This window comes from Pinus tabuliformis, chromosome 2_2 (assembly GCF_031772625.1).
Source record: "Pinus tabuliformis cultivar Carrire ecotype Pingquan chromosome 2_2, CPIR1, whole genome shotgun sequence".
NCBI classification, from domain to species: domain Eukaryota; kingdom Viridiplantae; phylum Streptophyta; class Pinopsida; order Pinales; family Pinaceae; genus Pinus; species Pinus tabuliformis.
In genome coordinates, this window is record NC_142300.1 from 541,304,032 (window position 1) to 541,327,580 (window position 23,549).

Here is a 23,549-nt window from a genome sequence, read left to right on the forward strand (position 1 = left end):
TGTAGATCATGTTCTTCATACTGTAAGGAAATTTTTATTATTTATGAATTTGTCAAAAGAAAAATTAGAAGGCGTGTTCTTCATGACCTTCTCGAAAGGAAATTTTGAATTTTAAAATTTGATTTATGGATCCACAAGAATGCCAAGTCATCCCTCCTCCCTGTCAATTCGACTTAGCCGTAAAGAGGAACCTATTCGACCCCTAAAGAGACTATACATATAAGGTCACTTGATCTCCCTAATGGTGTAATTCACATCTCACCAGATCAAGCATGTTCTTCTCCCTTAAAATGACGAATTCAAGAAGATGAAGGCCGAACATAGAAGAATATTTTTCCACTCCCATGTGTGACCAAAGTTGGGATGAATTTTCTATGATGCATTTATATGGAGAAGTCAAAAAATTTAAGTGGAAGAAAGAGACTTCAACTAAGCCTTTGAACAAGCTTTCCAGCTATTGTTTTGGATGGTTTACCTTGCCTCTTGGTGGACTATTGGTCTAGTCATCTTGATGATTAGTTTTTCTATGTCTTTTATGTCTCTCGTTGTGACTTGATTCTATAAGGAAAGGTTTTTGGGTTCCCCCCCATGTGGGTTTTCCTATGGTAAACTCTTTTTTGGTTGTCTCTTTATGATCCTTATGGAATTTTTGTTTTGCTGTTGAGCTCCTTTGTGTAATTTATTTATGATAGAAAATATCACAAGATAAATATTAAGCTAATAAATATCATAAGAAGTAATTATGAGCTTATAGGATGCCTTAGATTTTAAACAAAAAACACATTTAGTTTATCATTTTCATTTACCATTTCCATGCATGTATTTTTTTTTGTTCAACACCATAAAATAATGAATTAAGCATATTACAGGCACAAATTAAATAACAACATAAGCTTATTTCAAATCATGAGAATGAACTTAGAAACCTTCAACATAGAACCATGTTGAGATGTGAAACTAAAATATGAAGGTGTCCTCCTCCTGAAATTCTCTTGAACCACATAAGTAAATTTTCTACCTAGCAAAATGATCCGGATTTAAACAGGAATGCAATAAATTATAGAGATAACCATAAATACAGATATGCAACGAAAATAATACTTCATTTCATTACTATAAAATACTAAAATCTGCTTACAAATAGAAATGGAAATAAACCAGCTAGGGCAATGGTAGCTTATCTCTGAGAAAAGATGTGGCGGCTACATGCCTCGAACTATGTTACAATGAGGCTCAAAGGCCTATTTATTGTTGAGAAACAATGGAAAACCATTAACATCCCAAAACCTAACCCTAGAAGATGAAAAGCCAAAATGTGGACCCCATTTTGGGTAAGTTGGTACATCAACTTCCAGGGGTCGTAACTTTGGCACACGATCTTCGTTTGTTGCATATAATAGCTCATTAGAAAGATCTATCTGAGCATTGAAACTTTTGGAAGAGAAACATTGGTCCATTGATCCATGTTGCTCCCAGATTTCCCAAAAAAACGTTGTTTATGGCCTCAAAACAGCTGTGGAAGTTCAGGACCCGAAAAACACTAAAAATAGTAAGATGTGCTACAATACGGAAACTAAAAAATTGAAAGAGACAGTTGTCAAGGTCCAAGTGGGATAGGTGCGTGGCCACCAACATCCACCTAGATCACCAAATTAGGAACATCTTATCTAACTTCTTAGCCCTAGGGAACCTCTGTACATTCCCTAGCCTTTTGTGTCCAAACCCCAAAACCACATCTTGTAGTGTGTTTCAACCACTCAATGTTTGACACCTTCCTCAATCTCCACAAATTGTAACAACTCCTTAGCACAAAAACTCTTACAAGAACCCAAATCCTTTCCCTCTCCCCCTAACTTCAAAATCCAAAATCCAAAGTTGAAATCCCTCCACCATTCTCCTCCTCCTATTCATCTATCCTTCACCAATCTCTAAAATATTCTCCCCCATTAATGGCTTACCTACCAAGTTATAAAAACCTCCCCAACTAAAATATTTGTCACCTTAAAGGTCCACTTAACCCTAGTGATGTTAGGGTCTCGGGTGCCCCCCTTATAGGATAATACAAGACAACAACTCCTAATAATAATTAATACACATTAAATAGCCAAGAAATCTCAATGATCTAGTCGAAATCAATAAGTTATGTGAGGGCCCAATTTAATTTAATATTAAATTAATCATAAGGTTACACTTAAAAGTATAAAACATTAGTTCATCATTAATCAATCTTAAAGACTATTCATAAAACTACATAGCTTAATCATTAATAAAGCTTAAAGAATAAATATTAATTAATATAAGCTCTATTTGTGATTAAGTTCGAATAATATACCATAGAAATAATAGCATATTTATGAAATGTGTGGGTATGTAGCTAGTATGTACATACGTCATACATATACTATTAACACTAATAAGAAATTAACATAGCAATCAATCTTTCAAAAGGTAGGCTAATATCTAAGCATCACATATAAGATCAAGGAGTGGGCATTACAATCATTTTTATCATCATCCTCCCCGTCATTGTCATCATTACTTTTGTCATTATTGTTGTTATCATCACGTCCACCATCGTCATCATCTCCTTTGTCATCTTCATTGTCATCATCATCATCATTGTCATCATTCCTCCTCCTCATCATCATTATCATTGTTGTCATCATCCTCCCCCTCCTCGTCATTATTTTCATTGTCATCATCATCATCATTAGTAGCAACATCATCATTTTCATCATTGTTGTCATTGTCATAATCGTCACCACCACACCACCACCATTGTTTTTGTTTCCACCACCTCCTCCTCTCCCCTCCTCCTCCTCCTCATCATTGGCACAATTATCATCATCATTTTCATTAGCATTGTCATCATCATAGTTGTCATCATTGTCCTCACTTCCCTCGCCAGCTTTGTTGCTGCCACCACCACTCCCACCCATCACCACCATCATCATGGTTATTGTTGCCTCCAATGCTACCCCCACCACCTCTGCCACTGCTATTGTCACCCTTGAATATTAAATTTGAAACATCAATATCACTAAATAAAAAACATAATATATATTTTCAAATCATCCTCTTAGTTCATTTTGAAAAATCAATATCACTTAATAAAAAAACTTTCATAAAATAAAAAATATTCATTAATTTATTTTGTTGGCATTTTTCTAATGTTTTCCAACATTATAACGGTTTTTTATAGGTACAATTTAACTATTGAATATTTTGATTTTGATGACAATGATAAAAAATTTAATGACATTTAAATTTTTTGTTATTTAAAATGTATTTTTAAATGCATAAATATATTGATTGAATGCCCTTAAAACATTTATAATATACATATCATATTACTCAAACTAATAATTCCAATTATATAAATTACACAACTCAAATTTACTATAACAATAAAACTCTATAAAAATATAAGCAAAATTTACTCAAAAATCTTGAAAACTTACCTAAAGTTTAAAAAATAAATTAAATTAATCCTTATATATATAGGGGGTTTATATTGGATTCATATATTAATTTCGATTAAAATTGATGTACAGCTTCATCACCATGACAAAATCAAATTCACCGAAACCTTTGTAATAAATTTTTAACCCACTACATTTAACTTCGCCATCACCAACACTACACATTTCAATTTGTACTTGGTCCACTTATTATGCCTAAACCCATAATAACAATACAATGACCTTAATGGAGCCAATAATGGTAAGCTACTTTGTAAATTTAAGTGACGACTTAGTGGTTGGTATCATTAGAGGTCCATTATCGCTAAGTTATCCAATTATCGTTGCAAATTATCACGCACAACAAGTTGGTGAAAAATTTGATGTGGGTTTGCTTGAATTTTGAAGCCGATTAATCCGCTACAAATCATAACCGTTGAATTCAGACGCCCATATTGCGGCCCTCAAACCCTATTCCTTCTCTATATATTACACACAAAAGCTTCACATATTCTCCACATTTATCCCGAAACTTCGCCGGCTCTTGATCAAGTCTAGTTGCGCAGTTCAAGTCAAGCCGTTTCTATTCGATCTCTCGATCGCTGCGCAGTTCAGTTTTGTTAGTGCTCGCTTACTTGGCCGTGGGAGTTTAATTTTATTTATCTCAACCAGAGCAACGTGGCCATAATGTCCAAAGCTACGGATGTCCAAAAAGGTTGGGATTTTGGGATTTTTTTTTGTGTTTCTAACACCCATTACTTAGAAAAAAAGCTTTACTTGTTGCACCAAGTTAATGCAATTTAGAAATTTTTTGGTTTAACCTATTTTGTACGCTAAAAACTTTCATGCTCTGTACGTGTGCAGGTTGCAACTAATAGTACTTTTCCTACTCTGTTTACATTTCCTTCTGTTTGTGATTATGCCCTTCTCAGTGTTCTTGTACAATGTTTGCCTTGCTCATTATTCTTATATCATGTTTTAACTTTTTTGTTTGCCATACTCACCTTCTATGTAGAGTATAGATTTTTTTTTTTTTTTTAATCTATTACTTTCACAAAAAAAAGGTATTAACCATATATTTTATTGGAAATTGTTTTAAGTCTGTGGACTATGTAGAATGCATACTAATCTCATGCTTAATTTTCAATTTCCTTGTTTTTCTACACCATTTTGCTATATTTTGGTGATCTTATTTTATTGCCCACAACCTAATTTTTATTTTCTAATTCTTATTCAATCTTCAGATGAGTGGTACACCTGGAATTTCAGCTTTTCCTGAGGCAGATGACATTTTCTCTTGGGTTGGCACCATAAATGGAGGAAAAGATACTGTTTATGAGGGCCTGACATATAAGGTTTCTTTGAGTTTTCCAAAGGATTATCCCTTCAAGCCTCCTGTAGTGAAATTTGAGACACCTTGCTTCCATCCTAATGTTGACAAGCTTGGAAACATATGCTTGGACATTCTTAAGGTATGTTTTATTTGTTTATTGTCTTTTCCCTTACCTTCTAGTTTTTAGAAAGTTGCCTACAACTTTCAAGCCTAAGTATGCTATGCTAAGTAATATGTCACCTTTTATACATTGATTTGTAAGAGAATTGATTACAGGAAAAATGGTCCTCAGCATATGATGTTCGTACTATCCTCCTGTCTATACAAAGCCTTTTGGGAGGTAAACATGAGCTTAATTTGGATCAACTTTGTAATTTTATATTCCTTTGGTTTTGTTTTCCACACTCAATCAACTCTTTTTATTGTGCAGAACCAAATAATGAATCTCCTCTTAATACCTTTGCAGCCTCCATATGGAGCAATCAAGAAGGTAATGCTTGTGACTCTTATTAAAATAAATTACAATTCCTAATTATATGAGAGGATGATTGAATTAATTTGGCTTTTAATAATAGTCTAGAAGTCTTAGTGTTAAGGCATTGACTAATTATGGTTGACAATGTGTAGACTTCAAAAAAGCAGTGATGAAACAGTACAAGGATGAAGGTGGAGCAACTAGTCAATAGTTTCAATTCATGCAGTTTTCAAGATTCAAATATTATTTTTCTTACCTGGAATCAAATCAAAATGTCTTGGAGGGTGGTTTAAAATTTTTGTAGTGTATTGTAATAGAAGTAGTGGAGTTTACATAATTGTATTATTTTTATGTAAATGTATTGTTTATTAAAATTGAATTTAAGTAGAAAGTATACTTATTTTTGCTCTTAACCAATGGTGAATGTTTCTTGTAAATGTATATATATATAGTATATATATATCCATTTTGTCCTATGGCATTTGCTTAGTTATAAACTAACCATCATATGAATTATGGTGGTTTTTTATATAAATGTATAAGACTAGTTAGGAATTGTATGATGAATCATTGGTGCACTTTTTGTTGGACAAATGTTTATAGACTATTGGAAAACTTGTATTCATACTTGTAAGTCATGAACATATTGTCTCATGAATTCTGCAGTTGTTCTGAGTGTTGGTAGATGTTTATAATAAATGTATATCATTTCCATTTCCCAATTTATTGGGTCTTTGAGGAGATTGGAAATTTGTGTGGTAGATGTTTATAATAAATGTATATCATTTCCATTTTCTTAATTTATTGAGTCTTTGACTACATTGGAAATTTGCTTGTCTAGTAGTACATGGAAAATTATTTTACACATGAAAGTGATTACATAAACCTTGTTTGCTGGAGATAAATTATATAAAACTACTATCATATAAATGATGATGGTTTGTTTTATATAAATTTTATAGGATTAGTTAGGAACAATAGATGAATAATGTGATTTTTTAATAAAAAATATAGATTAGTTAGGACCACTGAAAATAATAGTGCATATTAGTTTTTTGGACAAATGTTTTTACAGATGGCAATTTTCATACTTGAAAGTCATGAACATATTATCTTGTATTCTACTTGTAAGTCATGAATGAATACTCATGTAATATCTCATGAATTCTGGTGGCTTTTTATGTTGGTATATGTTATAATAATTGTATAGGATTTCCATTTTCCTTATCCATTGGGGGTCTTGACAAGCTTGGAAATTTCCCATGAACAAGTTATACATGGAAAATTATTTTTATACTTGAAAGTAATTACATAAAAATTTGTTACTTGAGAAATGGAAAGAGAATAGTAATTGATTTGTTTAACTGCTATATATTCAAATTAATCTCAATTTAAAAGATTGAATTGAAATGAAAATCGAATTTTTATTTTAATATGAAGATATTTTATATTTAATTATTATAATATCAAAATTTAATTATGAGAAATATGTAAGGAAAAATCTCCACTAAATTTTAAGCCAATTTATTTATAAAACAACATTCCATAAAAAAAACATCTTAGATTTATAAATTGATCTAAAAACCAAGCTCCAAATTTGTAGATAATTACCCAACCAAATAAAAAATTTATTTAAAAAGCAATCTAGGAACTTGCAAATAATTGGCAAACCAAACATTTAACCCATTTCTCATGTCTCAATTCACAAAGACATGTTACCTTTGCAACTTTGGAATCTTCCCTGGTTACTATCAATATTTTACAAATTTATTTTCATTTATTTTTCATGCAAACTATTAATTTTTTCCATATTTGTGTTATTTTATATTGTTTTTTAAATAAAATTTCATCTTAGATAGCATTACAATAATAAATTTCATCTAAAAGATTAATTAAATATAAATTTCTTTGAAATGGCATTAAATATTTTTTTTTAACAGTTTATTTTGCAATGTCTTTTTTTTCCACTTTCTTTTGTTGAGAACAAATTCAACTTTAAATTTATAAAATAATGATCTAAGAATTTTAAAGAACTAGAGTGCATATTGATCATCTTTTGTCAAAAGTAAAGTGATAGTCTTGAACCACTACAATTAATACACTCTTTTTAAATCCTTCAATATTTATTTTGAGATATATTTTGAGTGAAATATAATGCTTTTATTACATCAACAAAATATATAAATAATTGTTTTTGAGATATATTTGTATGAATAAATGCTTTTACATCACATAAAACAAAATATATCCTAATTAATTCATGAGCCTAAACACAATATTGATGGTTTTTTTTTTACACTCTTCATATAATAGGAACATGTTCTTTGAACAAAGAATGAAACCTAAATAGAAAATTCATTGCATATAAAGGGTGATCCTTGAGGTGTGCCAACTTTCTATTTTTTTCTTTGAATATAGTTCCTAGAAACCCTAGCATTACCCATCATTTCAAGGATGATCTTACTGTAAAGCAAATGACATAGATTGAATGTACTTGACCTAACAGATATTGAGTGATTCCCATATTTTCAATTACATCACATAGAAACTACTGGTGACCTAACTTCGAGACCTTCTTTTCCTAATTCACAACACTTAAACAAGTTCTACAGCCTAAAGGCTAATATAACATGTTTAATTGAAATATGGTGAAAATAATTTGATATTTACAAATTAAATAAATTTAATGCTTGAAACCCATATAGTTGGTTTCTAACACACATTACTTTTAAAATTTAGAAAGCTTTACTTGTTTTGCACCAAGTTAATGCAATTTAGAAATTATTGTTTACCACATTAATATCATTAATGTGTTAAATTTTCTTTCAGTTGATGTTTGAAAAAGTTATCAAAGTGAATTTTATTTACAATCTCTCTCTCCACACACACACTCACCCCAAAGATATTGTAACAATGAAATAATGTAAAGTATGCTTTTATTTTCATGAAGGCTGATAATCACTAATACAACATGACCTTATCACATTATTGAAGACCTATACTCTAACACCCACTTTTACAACTACAATACTAACTATTAAAAATCTTGATTGACGTTCAAACATTAAAAGTAAACTTCTTAAGAAACCTCTCCACAATTGCAAGACCATAAGATTACTCCATAGATATATCTCGTCAACCTCACATAGGGATAGTTCTTGAGTTCCAAATTTTTAAATTCTAATGTTCTTGAGTGTCATTTTCTTAAACTCTCAATTTCTCGATATCCTGAATTAATGGATATGAATCTTTATAAAATTACATATGCCTTGAATCCCTTGCATGTTCAAATAATTTACACCTAAAAATGAAAAAAAACACTCTTTTTTTTTCACATTTCTCATTCCTATAGTTTTTTTGGGCCTTCTATATCACAAAAATATCACAAGATACAGAAATTCATAGAGAGCACGGGCCTGCTTCCAGGGAAATCAACCCTCGTAAGAGTCAAAAAAAGCTTTCCTCTATGGAAACCAAGCCTTCAAAAGAGTTTATATCGAAATATAAATTATAGGAAGGACAAATAATATCAAAATATTGCAATGTCTAGTATAAAAAGGTTTCATATCACTAGTTCGGTTACTTGCTTCGACAAGGCTCACCCCTATTTCCTGAATATTAGCCTATGAATCATTAAAATAAAACATAAATACAACTAAAATTCATCAAAATATGGGTATTATCCAAGGGAGACCCTATAGTTACCTCCTCCTTGATTAAACTTGGTTTCCTATAGTTTGGAGTGCCAACTAGACTTGACAAGGTTGTGAGTAGGTGGCATAAGAAATGGGTTTTCCTGCAAATTTCAATCCCTTAGCCATACTATCCTCCATATGAGTTTCCCTTATTGATAGACCTTTGACTGAAATGGTGATCCCTAACACCCTTTTTATGGAGGCCTTAAAATTTCCTTCAAATATGAGAGTTGCTTCTTTAGCACATAATTTTCAACCCTAACCCAAAAAAAACTTTACTGATTCATGAGTTTCCAAGGTCATATACCTCGCTTGAGTCCCACCAGAATTCACTCTATATCCATGTTATCCCATAATGGATTCACTACTATGCCAACCTCATCAATGGTTGTTTCTGCCTCCACGGAACACTGTATAGAAATTGATTATGATCTATTTTCACATATTTCTCTAGTTGTGTGCATGACTTTGGCAAATCTCCTTCATAGGAACACATCCTCTAGAGAGTTTGATCAAATTTTTCCTTTTATATTCTTGATTGGCACATGAATATTAGCCCTATACAATTGAATATGTGCATATTGTTCTTCCTTAACTTAATAATCTATATGAAAAGTATTTTACCCTATGGTCATGAAAATGAAGTTGGGTGAAGTATATCTCGACTAACCCTTGAGATGATAAATTCAAAACAACCTCCCACTGGTGGAAATACCAATCATTCTTGAGTTGGGATGGTACCCACAACCATTAAACTACTTTCTTATTCTTCATTAGATGTGGAATTCATTCACGAAATTTTTCCTTTGCATGAACTAAATCAAGGCCACAATCCAATGGGAGGTCATGTTGACATGCGCCAGCCTAAGGCATCATCTAGGTGGAAAACCTCCCTTGTGTGTTTATTAGTGATCCTTAGTCCCATGGTCATGACGGAAGGTGGAGTCGTACACTGGTTGTAGAGAAAAGATATATCATAGAGCTAGTATATGGCAAGAAATTCAGAATTATGAAAACCACTACCATGTTTTCATTCGTGCCATGTGGCTATCCTCAATTTCCACCTCAATCACCTTCCTTTGCCATGCATTTGATCATTTAACAATCATATAGTTAGGATCTGATGATTCATCAATTTAGATATTACAACTTCATTCCTTTTTCAAATTAATTGTTGCAAATAAAGTGGGTTTGAAAGTGTAAGATCTATATATACTTTTAAATTTTATATTTGTACGTTGTATAGGTTTTGTCTCTTTAAAAAAAAAGGTTTTTTTCTTTATGCATTTAGGATTATTTTTCTGACCATGATTTTAAATTATTAGAAACTTGATTCTACTTCAAATTTGGAAATAACAAGATTTTATTTCCTTGGCCTTCAATCTTAGTGATGGTATACTATTCACTTGACCTTTATAATTTTTAATGATAGGTACAAAAATAGAGGTTAGGTGGCTTATGATGATGAATGGATTCTCTATGGTAGCTACTTCTATTAGATATGGTGGCTCTATGACACCTTTAATTTGATAATGGTAGTGGTTGCTTCAATCTCTTCATTAAGAGTATTGTTTAGTCTTGTTATGGAGTGTTGTAGTATAACCTAACTACCTTCTAGTAATAACACTTATTAATTCCACCTATTAAACTTAATCATTATGTCCTTTATTGTGGTTTTAGGTCATCTACTGAGGTCTTAAAACCTTGATCAAGTTTATCCCTCGATTGTGGCTTAGCAAAGACTAATTTTCCTCTTTTATTTTCCAAAGAGTGTGACATAGATTTATGGATCTAAATAAAAGTAATATTACTCATAGGTTTATAAAAAAATTACCTCCACCACTTGGATTGCCTTAATCCAAATTGTCATTCCATTCTTAGTCACTGAAAAACTAATTAGAAAACCAAATTAGATAAAATAGAAGGGGTCAAAGTATTCCATCAATAAATCAAGGAAATAATTTTTTATCCATTTAGTCACAATGTCAATGATATTGAGTGTGGAATGCAAGGCTAATGGATAGAAGTAATGACAAGTAAAATCAAAATAGCTTGTGAATTCCAATAGATCACTAATAGATTTTATAGTATATACCTCTAACATGAGAATTGCATCATTAGGTATTGTTTCCTCTCCTTCCCTATTCTCCATCTTCCTCTTTTTCTTAGTTGGCTTCACTTTTATTTTGTCTCTAATGTTATGGCACAACTGGGAGGAAGATATAGTAGGATGTCATATTTCTAAATGAGATTCTCTAGGTTCACATCATTATTTTGGTAGTTGTCACCATTATACACAAAAATATATTAACTAATAACATAATGTATATTTGTTTTTCTCAATTATTTTATAATATGCATTATTATTTTCTACATTAACGCTAGGACCTATAGTCATATGCAAACAAGCCAATCCATCGAATATTTTATCTATAATAATCTCTTATTTCTCATCCATCCAAACATGCATATGAAACAAAATCTATTGCATTTCTTTATCTCGTTACAAAATGAATTATCTTGTGTGTCCTTTTTAGTGAACATGCAAGTGATTCATTGTATAAAGTTCAAAAATTTATGTCCTTTTGTTTCATAGTTGGTTGGATAACAATGCAAGGATTCATTCATCTCTTAAGCTTTCTTCATTGGTTCTATGAAAAATACTTGTAGTAATTTGAAAATTTATGCATCCAAAAAAAGACACTCTTGCATTCATTTGAATGTTAAAGCACCCAAAAGATGTGATGAGTTAGTAAATAGTAATATCCATTATAATAGTGGAAATAAGAATGGGCTTGAAGAAGAATCTATGGGCCCCTTTACAATAGATAATTCGTAAAGACACTAATAATATTGTAACAAGAGTTATTGTAATGATACTTTCCACTCATTTGATGCTTGAAGGCTGAAGTTGGGAGGTTATGGTAGGAACCCAACACAAGCACAAAAATGCATAAGGGTTCTTAAATACAACATGGTGAAATAAATAACCACTTAGTCATCTTAGTTCTTCATTTTAATTCTTCATGTATCCAATTGGATGGAATAACAATACACTATTGTTATCTAATTATTATTAAATATTAAATACCAATGAATATTTTTCTCCAAAGAAAAATGAGCAACTTTCCATTAATAAAATAAAAAGTGACATAGAGCATATGCATAAGTGCATTCAAATATTGTCCCGGGGACCATCATATGTGCTTTAAGAACACATAGTAGTTAAGCTACAAAAGGATAAAAAATAAAATTACATTTGACTAGATAAACTAGTCTTTTCTTTTTTGCTTTTTTTCTTTTAGACATTTTGTGAAACCCCACTTGATGGATTAGATGAAACAATTTGAAGTTCATTATTTCTTGAAGTGTTTAGGGCTTTTGTATCTGAATCTGAGCTCTGAGTAACATGTGATCGCTTTGTTCCACCTAGACCTTGATTTTTGCTCTTGTCCTCATTTTGATTCTCATGGATTGAACTGAGTTATTGGTAGTCTCTGCCTATTTGTTCTGATCATTCTTCTTCTCTTCTCCCTCCTTTTGAGAACCTTGTTGATTTTGTGTCTCTCGGTCTTGCTACGTCTCATCAATTTCTTCATCCTCATCATCTAAAGAAGGAGGATCAAGGAATTTCCATCCTCTTTTCTTTTTATGTTTTTTCTTTGTCCTTTTCTTTGCTTATTTTCATGTGTTCTCCAAGTGACCTATTTGATGCAAAATCTAGCATCTAAAGGCAGTACTCTCAAAATCTAACCATTGTCTCCATTTAAGTCTTGATGTTAGGTGGATGCAATCAGGAAGGCCTTTGCTTAAATCCATCTCAACACATATGCATGCAAAAGTAGAGATAGCTTTGTCCATTCTTTCTCGATCCATCTTTAGGAACCTTCCCAAAGAGCTCCCAATGCCTTCTAGAACCTGGTGGTGCCAATAGGGGAGAAGAAGATTATGTAGCCTTGCCCAAACCAGAATTTTTGTTACCACCATTTATTTGGCATAAAAATCAAGAAACCATGGGGTTATAAAGAGACCTGTCATTCCCCAAAACCATGGTCCTTCATTTAGGACATAATCAAAATCTTTCTGGTTATCAAACTAAACCACAAAAAATTCTTTTGTACACAGATAAATGTCACAATCTCTAGTCCAATTGAGGTAGATCCACTCATTTAGATCTTCATATTTGGGTCATAAACCATTAAATTGACATAAGATAGATTTTTTTTGCAAAATAGTGAAAAGACCACTTACATCTAGTAATTCTATGGACAACTCTGGGGCTTGCTCCATTTTCTCTACAATGTACGAACCTAGGATTTTTATATTTGGGTTTTGTTTGTCCTATGTGGCATCATTTCCTCTCAATGCATCCTTGAACGAGGCCAGGCCCTTGCTAGCCAAAGATGGTCTAGATGGGAAACCTGATCCTCGAGCACCACCCTCTAGTCTTAAATTCAAGATGATGGTAAAATTCCTTTGAATACCATAATCTTTCAAATGAACCACATCCTGTAGCGCTTTCACTGAAAAAATCAAACTTTGTAATGGAGCGGGAATGCCTGTGATCTTTTGGGCACTATGCTTCAAATTTGTCACTAGATCTGTTCCCCTAACCCTTTGCAAGGTCGATTTTCTAGTAATCATTTTGATAAAAATCTGATATAGCTCCTCCACATCTGGATCTGTGCCCTGTGATCTCCCTTCTACGTGTCTCTCATTTAGATATGGACCTAATCGATAAATGTGGGTTTTTTATGAGAGGAGGGGGTTCTCTATCGTACAAGATGAAAAGGATCCTTGATGCATGTAGGTATCCAACAAAAAACATGAAATGTAGATCTAGATAATATTTTTTTCACACCCCACCCATCCAATCCAACTTCTATCCAAAATTTCACACTATGAGGAGGGCAACCTAAGCTGAGGGTCGGGTGTATGGCTATGCCACTCCAACATCCATTACTTCTAACCATGGAGAGGAGGGTGTTAACTACAGATTCATCATTCACTTTTTTGTTAGCATCACATCTAACCCTTTTCATCATCATTTCTCTAGAAGAACTAACCCTACCATCCCCTTTTGTCCCCACTAATAGAGAAAGAGGACTATCATCATTGACCATAGGTCACTGAGCAATGAGATCGATGCATTGTTCCTTATTTGGACATGCAGTAGTGAAAAGGATGACCTCAAGCCACATCTTCCTAGGGTAACAAGTACCTTGTACAGAAAGCGCCATAATCACAAACTGGCTTGTGTGAAACATGGCGCTAAAAAAATTCATCTAGAGGCTGCAATGGATGACTTCTTTAGAGCTTGCTATGGATGACTTATTTACAAAACATAGGATATTAACTCAAACCAAACTAGAAATATAAACCAACTAATACCATATAAGTACACAATTGAGATACTAACAAATTTCATAGCCTAAACTATATTTTCCTTTTAACAGAGTTGAAAAACAAAGAGAAACTATTCTAGGTTAGAGAGTTGAGAGAAGAAATGTATTGTTCCAATGTATTAGGGAGTCATAATGCATTTTTCTAGAAAGATTTATTTTCTAAAATATATGAGTTGTAATCAAATATATATCATTATCATTCTAGATTGCAGTAAGCTATCCCATTACTACAAATATGAGATTCTATTATTTACTGAAATAGATACCTATGATATCTAATAAATATTCTCCTTTGTGTTTCACTAGCTTTTTTTGTTTCTATTTTTTTTTTTAACATGAATATAATACTTTAGATCTGAGAGGGTGAGGCTTGAACACCCTAAGTGTGAGAGATTGTTAATGGAAATTTAGCTTTTATTCAAGAATGAGAGAGCTATTGATCTCAACTATTGGAAGGTTTGGGTTATATTCTACAATTCTCTATTGGAGGAGAGAAATATATGGTTTTTTGTTTTGTTTTGTAGTGATACATTTTTTTCGATATGGACATGGCTTTATCGAAGAACACTATGTGAATCTCAACTTTCTATGGATGGATCCATTTCTCTATCTAAAGAGGATCTTCTTTAGCAAGTAGAAATAGTTGGATCCTTTGGTAATTCACGTGAAGGAACAACATAGTCAGAAGATTAATAAGCAAGTTTTGGCATTGTAGTGGGAAATGTGGACATAGCCCCAGGCCAACCTTTTATTTCAATTCTTGGGTTTGATTACAATGAACGTTTTCCAACAACCACAAGGATTAAATCAAAAAGTCATCATATCTTGCAGATATTGGAATTTGCATCGTGATCCTTTATGTTGTAGACACCATCATTAAAAGTGAAAATAGTGTTACCTTTGAAGCCAACATGGCTTCCATCTAAGCTCATGGAGAGGTCATGTGGAAGATTCCACATGCAAATTTGAGAACTTTATGGAGATTTTTTTCAAAAAATTAGTGGTAGGGAGATTCTTGCAAACCCTAGCCACCATTTAAAGGAAGATGCTACAGGAGGAGTTGTCAATAAAGAAGAGTAGCAATTGGATCACTAGATTTTTCTAACCTAATTAACAGTTAATTGTATGTTGTCTTGTGAGGATAAACACATAATCCCCATATTCATATTTATCGAAGCCAAATAACTGTCACTAATTTAGGAATACTAATCAACCAAAGGTTAAACTGTTTGGAGGAGAATGAGGAGCCAAGGAAGTAGAACAACCCGATATATAGTGAAAAAGAGTGTGAGGAGAAGATTCTAGATACGTATGGATCATAGTGTGATTTGATCTAGAAGTTAAAGATTTGAAACCTGCATTAGAATATGGACAAAGGAGATAATATACTATTTGATGGTGATTTGTAAGAAATAGTTAAGTTACACCAGAAAAATGATTTTATAATAGATAAACTTGTAGAACAAAGATCATGAAATAGTAAAATATATCATGAATTTGTTGGTGTCACTACTCAACACTCAACACATTGCAATAAAGGTTGGTATCACTAGATAAATGGGTAAGTGATTCTTTTCAAAATTCAAGATTAAAAATATAAATTGATTGTTAGGTCCTTATAATACTAGTGTAACCCCTTATTGTTATTAGTACAACCCCCTTATTATATTGTTGTGCCCATGTAATCCCCATATTGTTATTATTGTGCCCCATAGAAGCCCATTATTGTAATTATTGTACCGTTACATTATTATTGTTATGTCGGCTCTGATTATATTATCACCCCTTAGACTCCTATATATAGAAAGTTGGTCTTGTCATCTGTATCATACAAGAATTATTCTTTTTTTTAATGTAAAGGAGGTTTCCCCCTCAAAGAGGCTTATTTTGAAGGCATTTATCTATCTTTTCTATCCTTTTGTGAGTTGGTTTCATAACATTTGGTATCAGAGCTTTGGATTCTAGGGTTTTGCTGCTCCACACTGGTCATTGTGGAATTTTCGCTATAATGTTTTCGCTACGAAGTTTCAGAAGCTAAAAAAAAAACCATTTGAGAAGAGATCGGTCTGAACATCGGGTCCCAATTTTAGATCTTGTCTCTCTATATTTTAGGAGATATGATCAGAGGAAGTTAGGGATTTTGCAAGCTACATAATTTCATCTCAAACAGGTCATCGTGGAATTTTTGCTATAATATTGTTTCTACAACGTTTCAGACTCTGAAATTAAAACCCATTTGAGTCTAAATCGTGGTGAAGCTTGGGTCCGAATCTCAGAACTTTTATCACTATATTTTCGGAGATATTATCTGAGGAAGTTAGGCTTTTTGTAGACTCCGAATTACATTCTAAATAGGTGACCTTGGGAAAATCATCATAACTTTCTCTCTGAGAAACAAATTCAAATTTCTTAAGAAGTTACAGAAAGAGGACAAACTGTAGTTTTTTGTGTATATTTTTCATATCCGAAGGTCCAAAAAGTGACATGTGGCGCGTCACACAAATTCGCTCTACTGAAACATTATATAATTAGGCCATCATAGGAGATTGGGAATAACTCTTTCTTGAAGAATGAAATTTTGATCAGACTTGTGGGGTTAGAAAGAGGACTCAGAGGGCTACTGCAGGATGCAATTTCAGAACTTGGAGATCTGAAATTACTGAGTTATAGTCATTTCAATATCAAGCTCCTAAAATCAAGAAAAGGCGATATGAGGAAGTTTGATGGCAAGGATCCGGTAAATTAGTTACTACAGATGGAGCAATATTTTTATCTACGTGAGGTTCAACTGTTACAAAAGGTACATATTGCATCTTTATATTTAGAACCAAATCAATTTTTATGGTATAAAGTGATTTTTTCTCGTAAAGCACTTGTCACTTGGTCAATTTTCATAGAAGAAATGATAGCACATTATGAGGATACAAAGAGTAACACCTTCTTTAGCCAATTGATAAATCTCGAACAAAAGGGTTCAATGGCAGAGCACATTGATGACTTTCAAAAATTGAATATAAGGGTAAATGATATTCCAGAGAAGCAAAGGATTGATGTCTTCATATGGACTTTAAATGATAACATTCAACATGAGGTTCGTCTTTCGGAACCTGATTCATTGGAGAAGGCATTCAGGTTGGCAAGAAAAATTGAAAGTGAAATTATGGAAACAAGGAATCCCACCACTCACGACTATAATTATGGAAGTGTTTTTTCTCCTAGCCTTCCACAACCTACAAGGTTTACACGACAACAATTGGAAAAAAAGGAGAAAAGGGGCTTTGTTACAATTGTGATAGCAAATACACTAAAGGTCATAAGTGTGCTGAGAAGAAATTATTTTACATCGATTATGAATAGGAGGAAGAAAAGGATGAAGAAACATCAAAAGAAGAGGATATACACCAGGAACTAACCCTAGAGAAAGAAGAAATGAATCCGACCATATCTTGTAAAGCATTGGCAAGAATAGAAGGACATATCAAGAAGAAAAAGGTCCAAGAAGTGAAACATCAAATCGCGAAAGAAGGAATGAATCCGACCATATCTTGAAATGCATTGGCTGGAATTATCACTCCTCAAACTATCAATATAGAATGACATATCAAGAAGAAAAATGTTCAAGAAGTGATATATCACATCGAGCATTAAGAAATGAATCCAACCATATCTTGTAATGCACTAGAAGAATTACGACTCCTCAAACTTTCAAGATAGAAGGACATATCAAGAAGAAAAAGATTCTTGCAGTGAAAGATCACATCGAGCATCAACAACAAGTTCTCCAACTTTTAAAGGATAATGCCACTTTGGTGCAAAATCAAATGAAACAACAGGAAAATCAACATCGCAGTGAAAGAAGTTTTGATGTAGGCAACTGGGTATTTTTACGACTACATCTCAAGAAAGATATTTATGAGAAGGAAATGTTGGCAATACTACATGCACTTAAGAAATGGTGACGTTACCTAATGGGAAGACACTTCAAGGTAAAAATGGATCATGATAGTCTTAAATAATATTTAGAACAAAGATTATCTTTAGAAGAATAGAAAAAATGGGTCACAAATATGTTGGGTTATGACTTTGAAATCATCTACAAAAAAGGGAAGCAAAATATTATTGCAGATGCACTCTCAAGAAAGGATGAGGATGGGGAAGCATTGTATTGTGCTATTTTTATTATCCAACCAAATTGGATAAATGAAGTAAGGGATGAATGGAAGAACGATGAAGAAGTGTGGCCACTTATTCAAAAGTTGCAGAAGATCCCAGTTCAAACAATATTGCTAGAACTTGACGAGGAAGGAAAAATCATATTGGAGCTTGGAGAAGTCACAGAAAAAAGGACAAAATAGCTGTGAAATCGATCAATTTCAAAGTATCTCATCAAGCAGAAGAACTTACCCACTGAAGATTCCACATGGGAGGACAAGAATTTTATACAGAAGCATCAATAACTACTCAAGCATTGAGGACAACACTTTTTTAAGGAGAGGGGCATGTTAGGTCCCTATACTAATAGTGTAACCCCTTATTTTTATTAGTATAACCCCCTTATTATATTTGTGCCCATGTAGTCCCCATATTGTTATTATTGTGCCCCATAGAAGCCCACTATTGTAATTATTGTGCCCTTAAATTATTATTGTTATGTCGGCTCTGATTATATTATGACCCCTTACACTCCTATATATAGAAAGGAGGTCTTGTCATTTGTATCATACAAGAATTGTTCATTTGTGTAATTTAAAGGAGGTTTCCCCCTCAAAGAGGCTCATTTTGAAGGGGTTTATCTATCCTTTCTATCTTTTTGTGAGCCGGTTTCATAACATTGATAGAATCCTTGTTGTAAGAATTATTGGAAAGTGAAAATATGTTGTTGGAACTTGGAAATGAAGTAAAATAGTTAAAACAAGAGGAAGTAATGTGAGATGCAATTTCTATACAAGTGATCTTATTGAGAAGATTGATAGTTCTTATGATTTGAATGATTATAATTATGTTGATGTGTCTTCCTCATGCTATGAGGCTAATAATTATAATTCTATTGATATTTATAAAGATGAATCTCTCACTGAAGATATTGAATTAGGTTGTTTTGAAAAACACACAAAAGGAATTGGTTCCAAAATTTTCCATAAATTAGATTTTGATGGGAGAGACTAAGAAAAAAATTGTCGAGGTGTCCATAAGCCCATACCAATATTTGTAAGGTCGAATGGACCAGGTTATGAAGGAAAAAAAACTAATGAAGTTATCGAGTTCGTGAAAGTAGAAACATTGATAATAGGTAGATCATCTACAAATAGAAAATGCAACAAATCAAGTGCATAACCAAGAATAATATTGTAATCATGTTAGTAGAAAAGGAAATGCACAAGTTAAGTGTCAAAATATATACATATCAAAGCCTATTGTATAGGTACATTGTGGTTGGATAGAAGTGAATGAATGGAGGAAAGTTGCTTTTATGCTTAAAGATACAAGGCTACGTTTTCCAGCATACAACAATATCTTCCATAGAAATTTAATGCATTTGTTGGTACTCCAAAATTTAGTTTTCATTAAGGAAATAGTTTCCATTTATTTCTTTGAGTTATGTTTATTTTTCCTTGTAATGATTCGTCATAAAGAAAAAACCATTTTTTAAAGGGAAAGACAAGTGAGTCAAGTCCAAGTAAAGAGATAAAGGATAATTGAGAAGTGATGTGTGGAGATGATATCATCTTATATGTGGCAGTATCTTGTTGTACTTGAGATGAAATGATATGCAAGGGTTGCATGATCTTTTGTTCCCAACAACCAAGTGTTTTGGTCCGAGTATCGAAAGTTGTTTTTCCTATGTGTTTGGTAAGCCTTGTTGGGTTACACATTCATGCATTAGTGTGTAGCATGTATTCTTCTTTTGAGTAGAGAGGATGGGACATGAAGTTGTGGATTTAACTACTTGGATGCTAGCATCATGTGGAATTAGAGAAGTTGAATCTTCGATTAAGGGGGGTAGGGGCGAAAGGGGGGAACCTAAGATGGAAGAATCTCATAAAGTGAAATGGATTATTTGTTATAGACATAAATAATCAGTTTTATGGAGGTACAAAATGAAATAAATAACTAAATATGGAAACAAATGAGACCAAATAATGCTGACCTTATATGGATGAATCTCATAAAGTGAGATGGATTATTTTTTATAGACATAAATAATCAATTTCATATCATCAGAAAGAATGATAAACATGTCATTCAATGCCTTCTGTTCCACATTAGTGAATCTGATAGTTTCCTCTGTTATCAGATTCCCACCCCCAAAGAAATAAAGACTTGTTGTTACTGAAAGAGATGCATCTCGATTCTCTAATGGCAGAAAACCACATGTATGAACCTGTGATGACCATATAATACCCCTTATGCTCCATGCATCCTCACATTTTTTGCCTTCAAGGTAGCTAACCACATGGCTATAGTCCCCTCTCGGAAAACCAAACTTCCATAATACTTTCGAGTGGGTTACGGTGGTTTAACTAATCATTAACCCTTTATTCATTAACAAAAAATCCACCATGTCATCTATTAAATAATCGCCACGGACTAAAGAGTGTATCTTGTGTCTAGTTCATTTTTCCATTCGATTCCTTAGGATAGTAGGTGATTTTCATCTTGAGAGCATCTTAGCATTGTCGGGTCAAGGGATTTCTTGTTGCATAGTTGAATGTATACCCCTGGTATCTTTGATCAATTTCCTGAAAAGGAGGTGGAATGAAAACAAGTTAGCCCTCGATAGTGATATTTTTATGTGAGAATATGGAAATCAATGAATAAATAAACTAATTCACTTCAGGCGCATAGACAATTATTTATCCAAATCAAAGTGCTATGAATTATATGGGTTGGTCAAGTGTGCTCAAGTATGGATATCGACTCAAAACCCTCTAGATCTATTAATTTCGTTTGTCTCTAATATTTCATGATGCCCAAGGTGATGGTGAACTCATAGGGCATGTTCCTTGAAATGCTCATGACCATGCATTTAGGGGGCAGAGATTATTGAAAATTCGGACTTCAAAGACACGCGTAAAGATGACAAACTTACAAACCCTAATGCACATGTTGGGATGGGGAACCAATTATGAAAGAAGGTGAAACATGACATTCAATGATTCTTACCATAATGCTAAACTGATAATGCAGCTCTGGAGGAATATGAATTAGGTTAAATGATGTTGGGAAACATTATTGTGACAATTTAGGGTTTCTCTCCAAACCCTAGTATGGCCAATCATAATGAAATCTAGATTGGGGTCTTGCCCACCTAAGTACGCTGTCACCATTGATTTGAAATGTACAGGAAAAATATCTAAAGTCTTGGGCAAGACATCACACTTCCAAAACCCTAATGGAAGGGTTGGGTTGGGTTTATTGTCACATTTCTCATTCCTATATATTTTTTGGGCCTTTTTTATCGCAAAAATATCACAAGATATAGAAATTCATAGAGAGCAGGGGGCCTACTTCAAGGGAAATCGACTGTCCTAAGAGTTAAAAAAAAACCTCTATGGAAACAAATCTTTCCAAAGAGTTCATATCCATATATAAAATTATAGAAAGGATATAAACAATATCAAAATATGGCAATGCCTAGTAATAAAAAAGTGCCTATCACTAGTCTAGTTATCTACTTCAACAAGGCTCATTCCTATTTCCTCACTCTTATCCATATGAATCATAAGAAATAAAACACAAATACAACTAAAATTCATCAAAATATGGGTAATTCTCTAGGGGAGATCCTATAGTTACCTCCTCCTTGATTAAACTTGGTTTCCTATAGTTTGGAGTGTCAACCAGACTTGACAAGGTTGTGAGTAGGTCCTCAGGCATAACAATTGGATTTTACTCGAACAATTTCAATCTCCTTGAGCCATACCTATCATCCATATTCTTTTCCCTTATTTCTAGACCTTTAACTGAAAGGGTGAGCCCTAACACCCCTTTTATGGAGGCAGTAAACTTTCCTTCAAATATTGAGAGCTGCTTCTTTAGCTCTATAATTTCAACCCTCTCTAAAATAATGGTTTGCATAACCATGGATTTCATAGTCCAATACAGCTCCAATCACATAAAATATCCCATTTCCTTGGTTCATGACTTTCCAAGGTCATATACCTTTCCTTTAGTTTTCACCAAAGTTCACTCTATATCCATGTTATCCCATAATGGATGCACTACAATGTCAACCTCATCAATGGATGCTTTTCCCTCCATAGGACTCCTTTATAGAAATTGATTGTGATCTCTTTCTACGTGTTTCTCTACTTGTGTGCATGATGTTGCCCAATCTCCTTCATAGGAACATAGCCTCTAGAGAGTGTGATCAGATTTTTCCTTTTATTATTCTTGTGACGTGTTGGCACTATGAATATTAGGCCCTTTGCAATTGAATTATGTGCATATTTGTATTCCTTCACTTGAATACTCCATCTTCATAAGTATTTTCCCCTGTGGTCATGAAAATTAAGTTGGGTTAAGTAGATCTCGATTAACCATCAAGATGATAAATTCAAAACAAACTCCCACTAGTGGAAATACCAAATCATTCTTTGAGTTTGGAATGGTACCCACAACCCATTAAACCACTTTTATTCCTCCTTCATCAAATATGGTAATTCATTCACAGAACTTTTCCTATGCATGAACCAAATTAAGGCCTCAATCCTAATGGAGGTCATGTTGACATGCACCAGATGAAGGATTGGTAACCCATCTATCTAGAATCATATCAACCAACATTGTCATATAGTAAGGCCTTGGCTAACAACTCTATCTCTCCAGAAGATCAGAGCACAATGTCGGCGAGACTAATGATTTATAAACACCATCACCATTTTCTCTCAAGGTACATACTCCACTCGAATGTTCATTGAGCATGACCTACTTTGGAATATTCTTTTCTTCGATAGCTAGTCCTTAAATAATATCGGTCAATGACTACTCTTATGTTGGATTCCCTACCTCATCCTCAAAGAGTATCGGATGCCAGATGGTTAACCAATTCTCCATTTTGTCTTCCAAAGTGAAGACAAGAATGATGTGCCTATCTCTCTCTCAACTAGGGAGGATATATCAACCAATCCAAGCTTGTCTCTCATGTACACAAGCTTCTTGTTAGGAAGAGATTTTGTC

The 23,549-nt window shown here is 33.1% G+C and overlaps 1 protein-coding gene across 2 annotated transcripts; it reads left to right on the forward strand.

The window, feature by feature from the left end:
* The first annotated feature begins 235 nt into the window (after positions 1-235).
* On the forward strand, positions 236-5,480 carry LOC149193750 (uncharacterized). 2 transcript variants are annotated; one of them, XM_089406902.1, is made up of 5 exons: positions 236-244; positions 4,706-4,933; positions 5,071-5,134; positions 5,225-5,284; positions 5,422-5,480. In XM_089406902.1, exons 1-5 carry the CDS (start codon positions 242-244, stop codon positions 5,478-5,480), a joined length of 414 nt encoding a protein of 137 aa, XP_089263028.1. In that variant the 5' UTR covers positions 236-241. The 2 variants fall into 2 exon arrangements, with proteins under 2 accessions (XP_089263028.1, XP_089263027.1); XM_089406901.1 differs by lacking the exon at positions 236-244 and adding an exon at positions 4,055-4,090.
* The last annotated feature ends 18,069 nt before the right edge of the window (positions 5,481-23,549 follow it).

Bases quoted from the DNA above. Each gene is read 5' to 3' on its own strand.
- LOC149193750 (XM_089406902.1), top strand. The intron at 5,135-5,224 runs GTAAACATGAGC...TTTATTGTGCAG, and splicing joins TATACAAAGCCTTTTGGGAG to AACCAAATAATGAATCTCCT. The intron at 5,285-5,421 runs GTAATGCTTGTG...GACAATGTGTAG, and splicing joins CATATGGAGCAATCAAGAAG to ACTTCAAAAAAGCAGTGATG.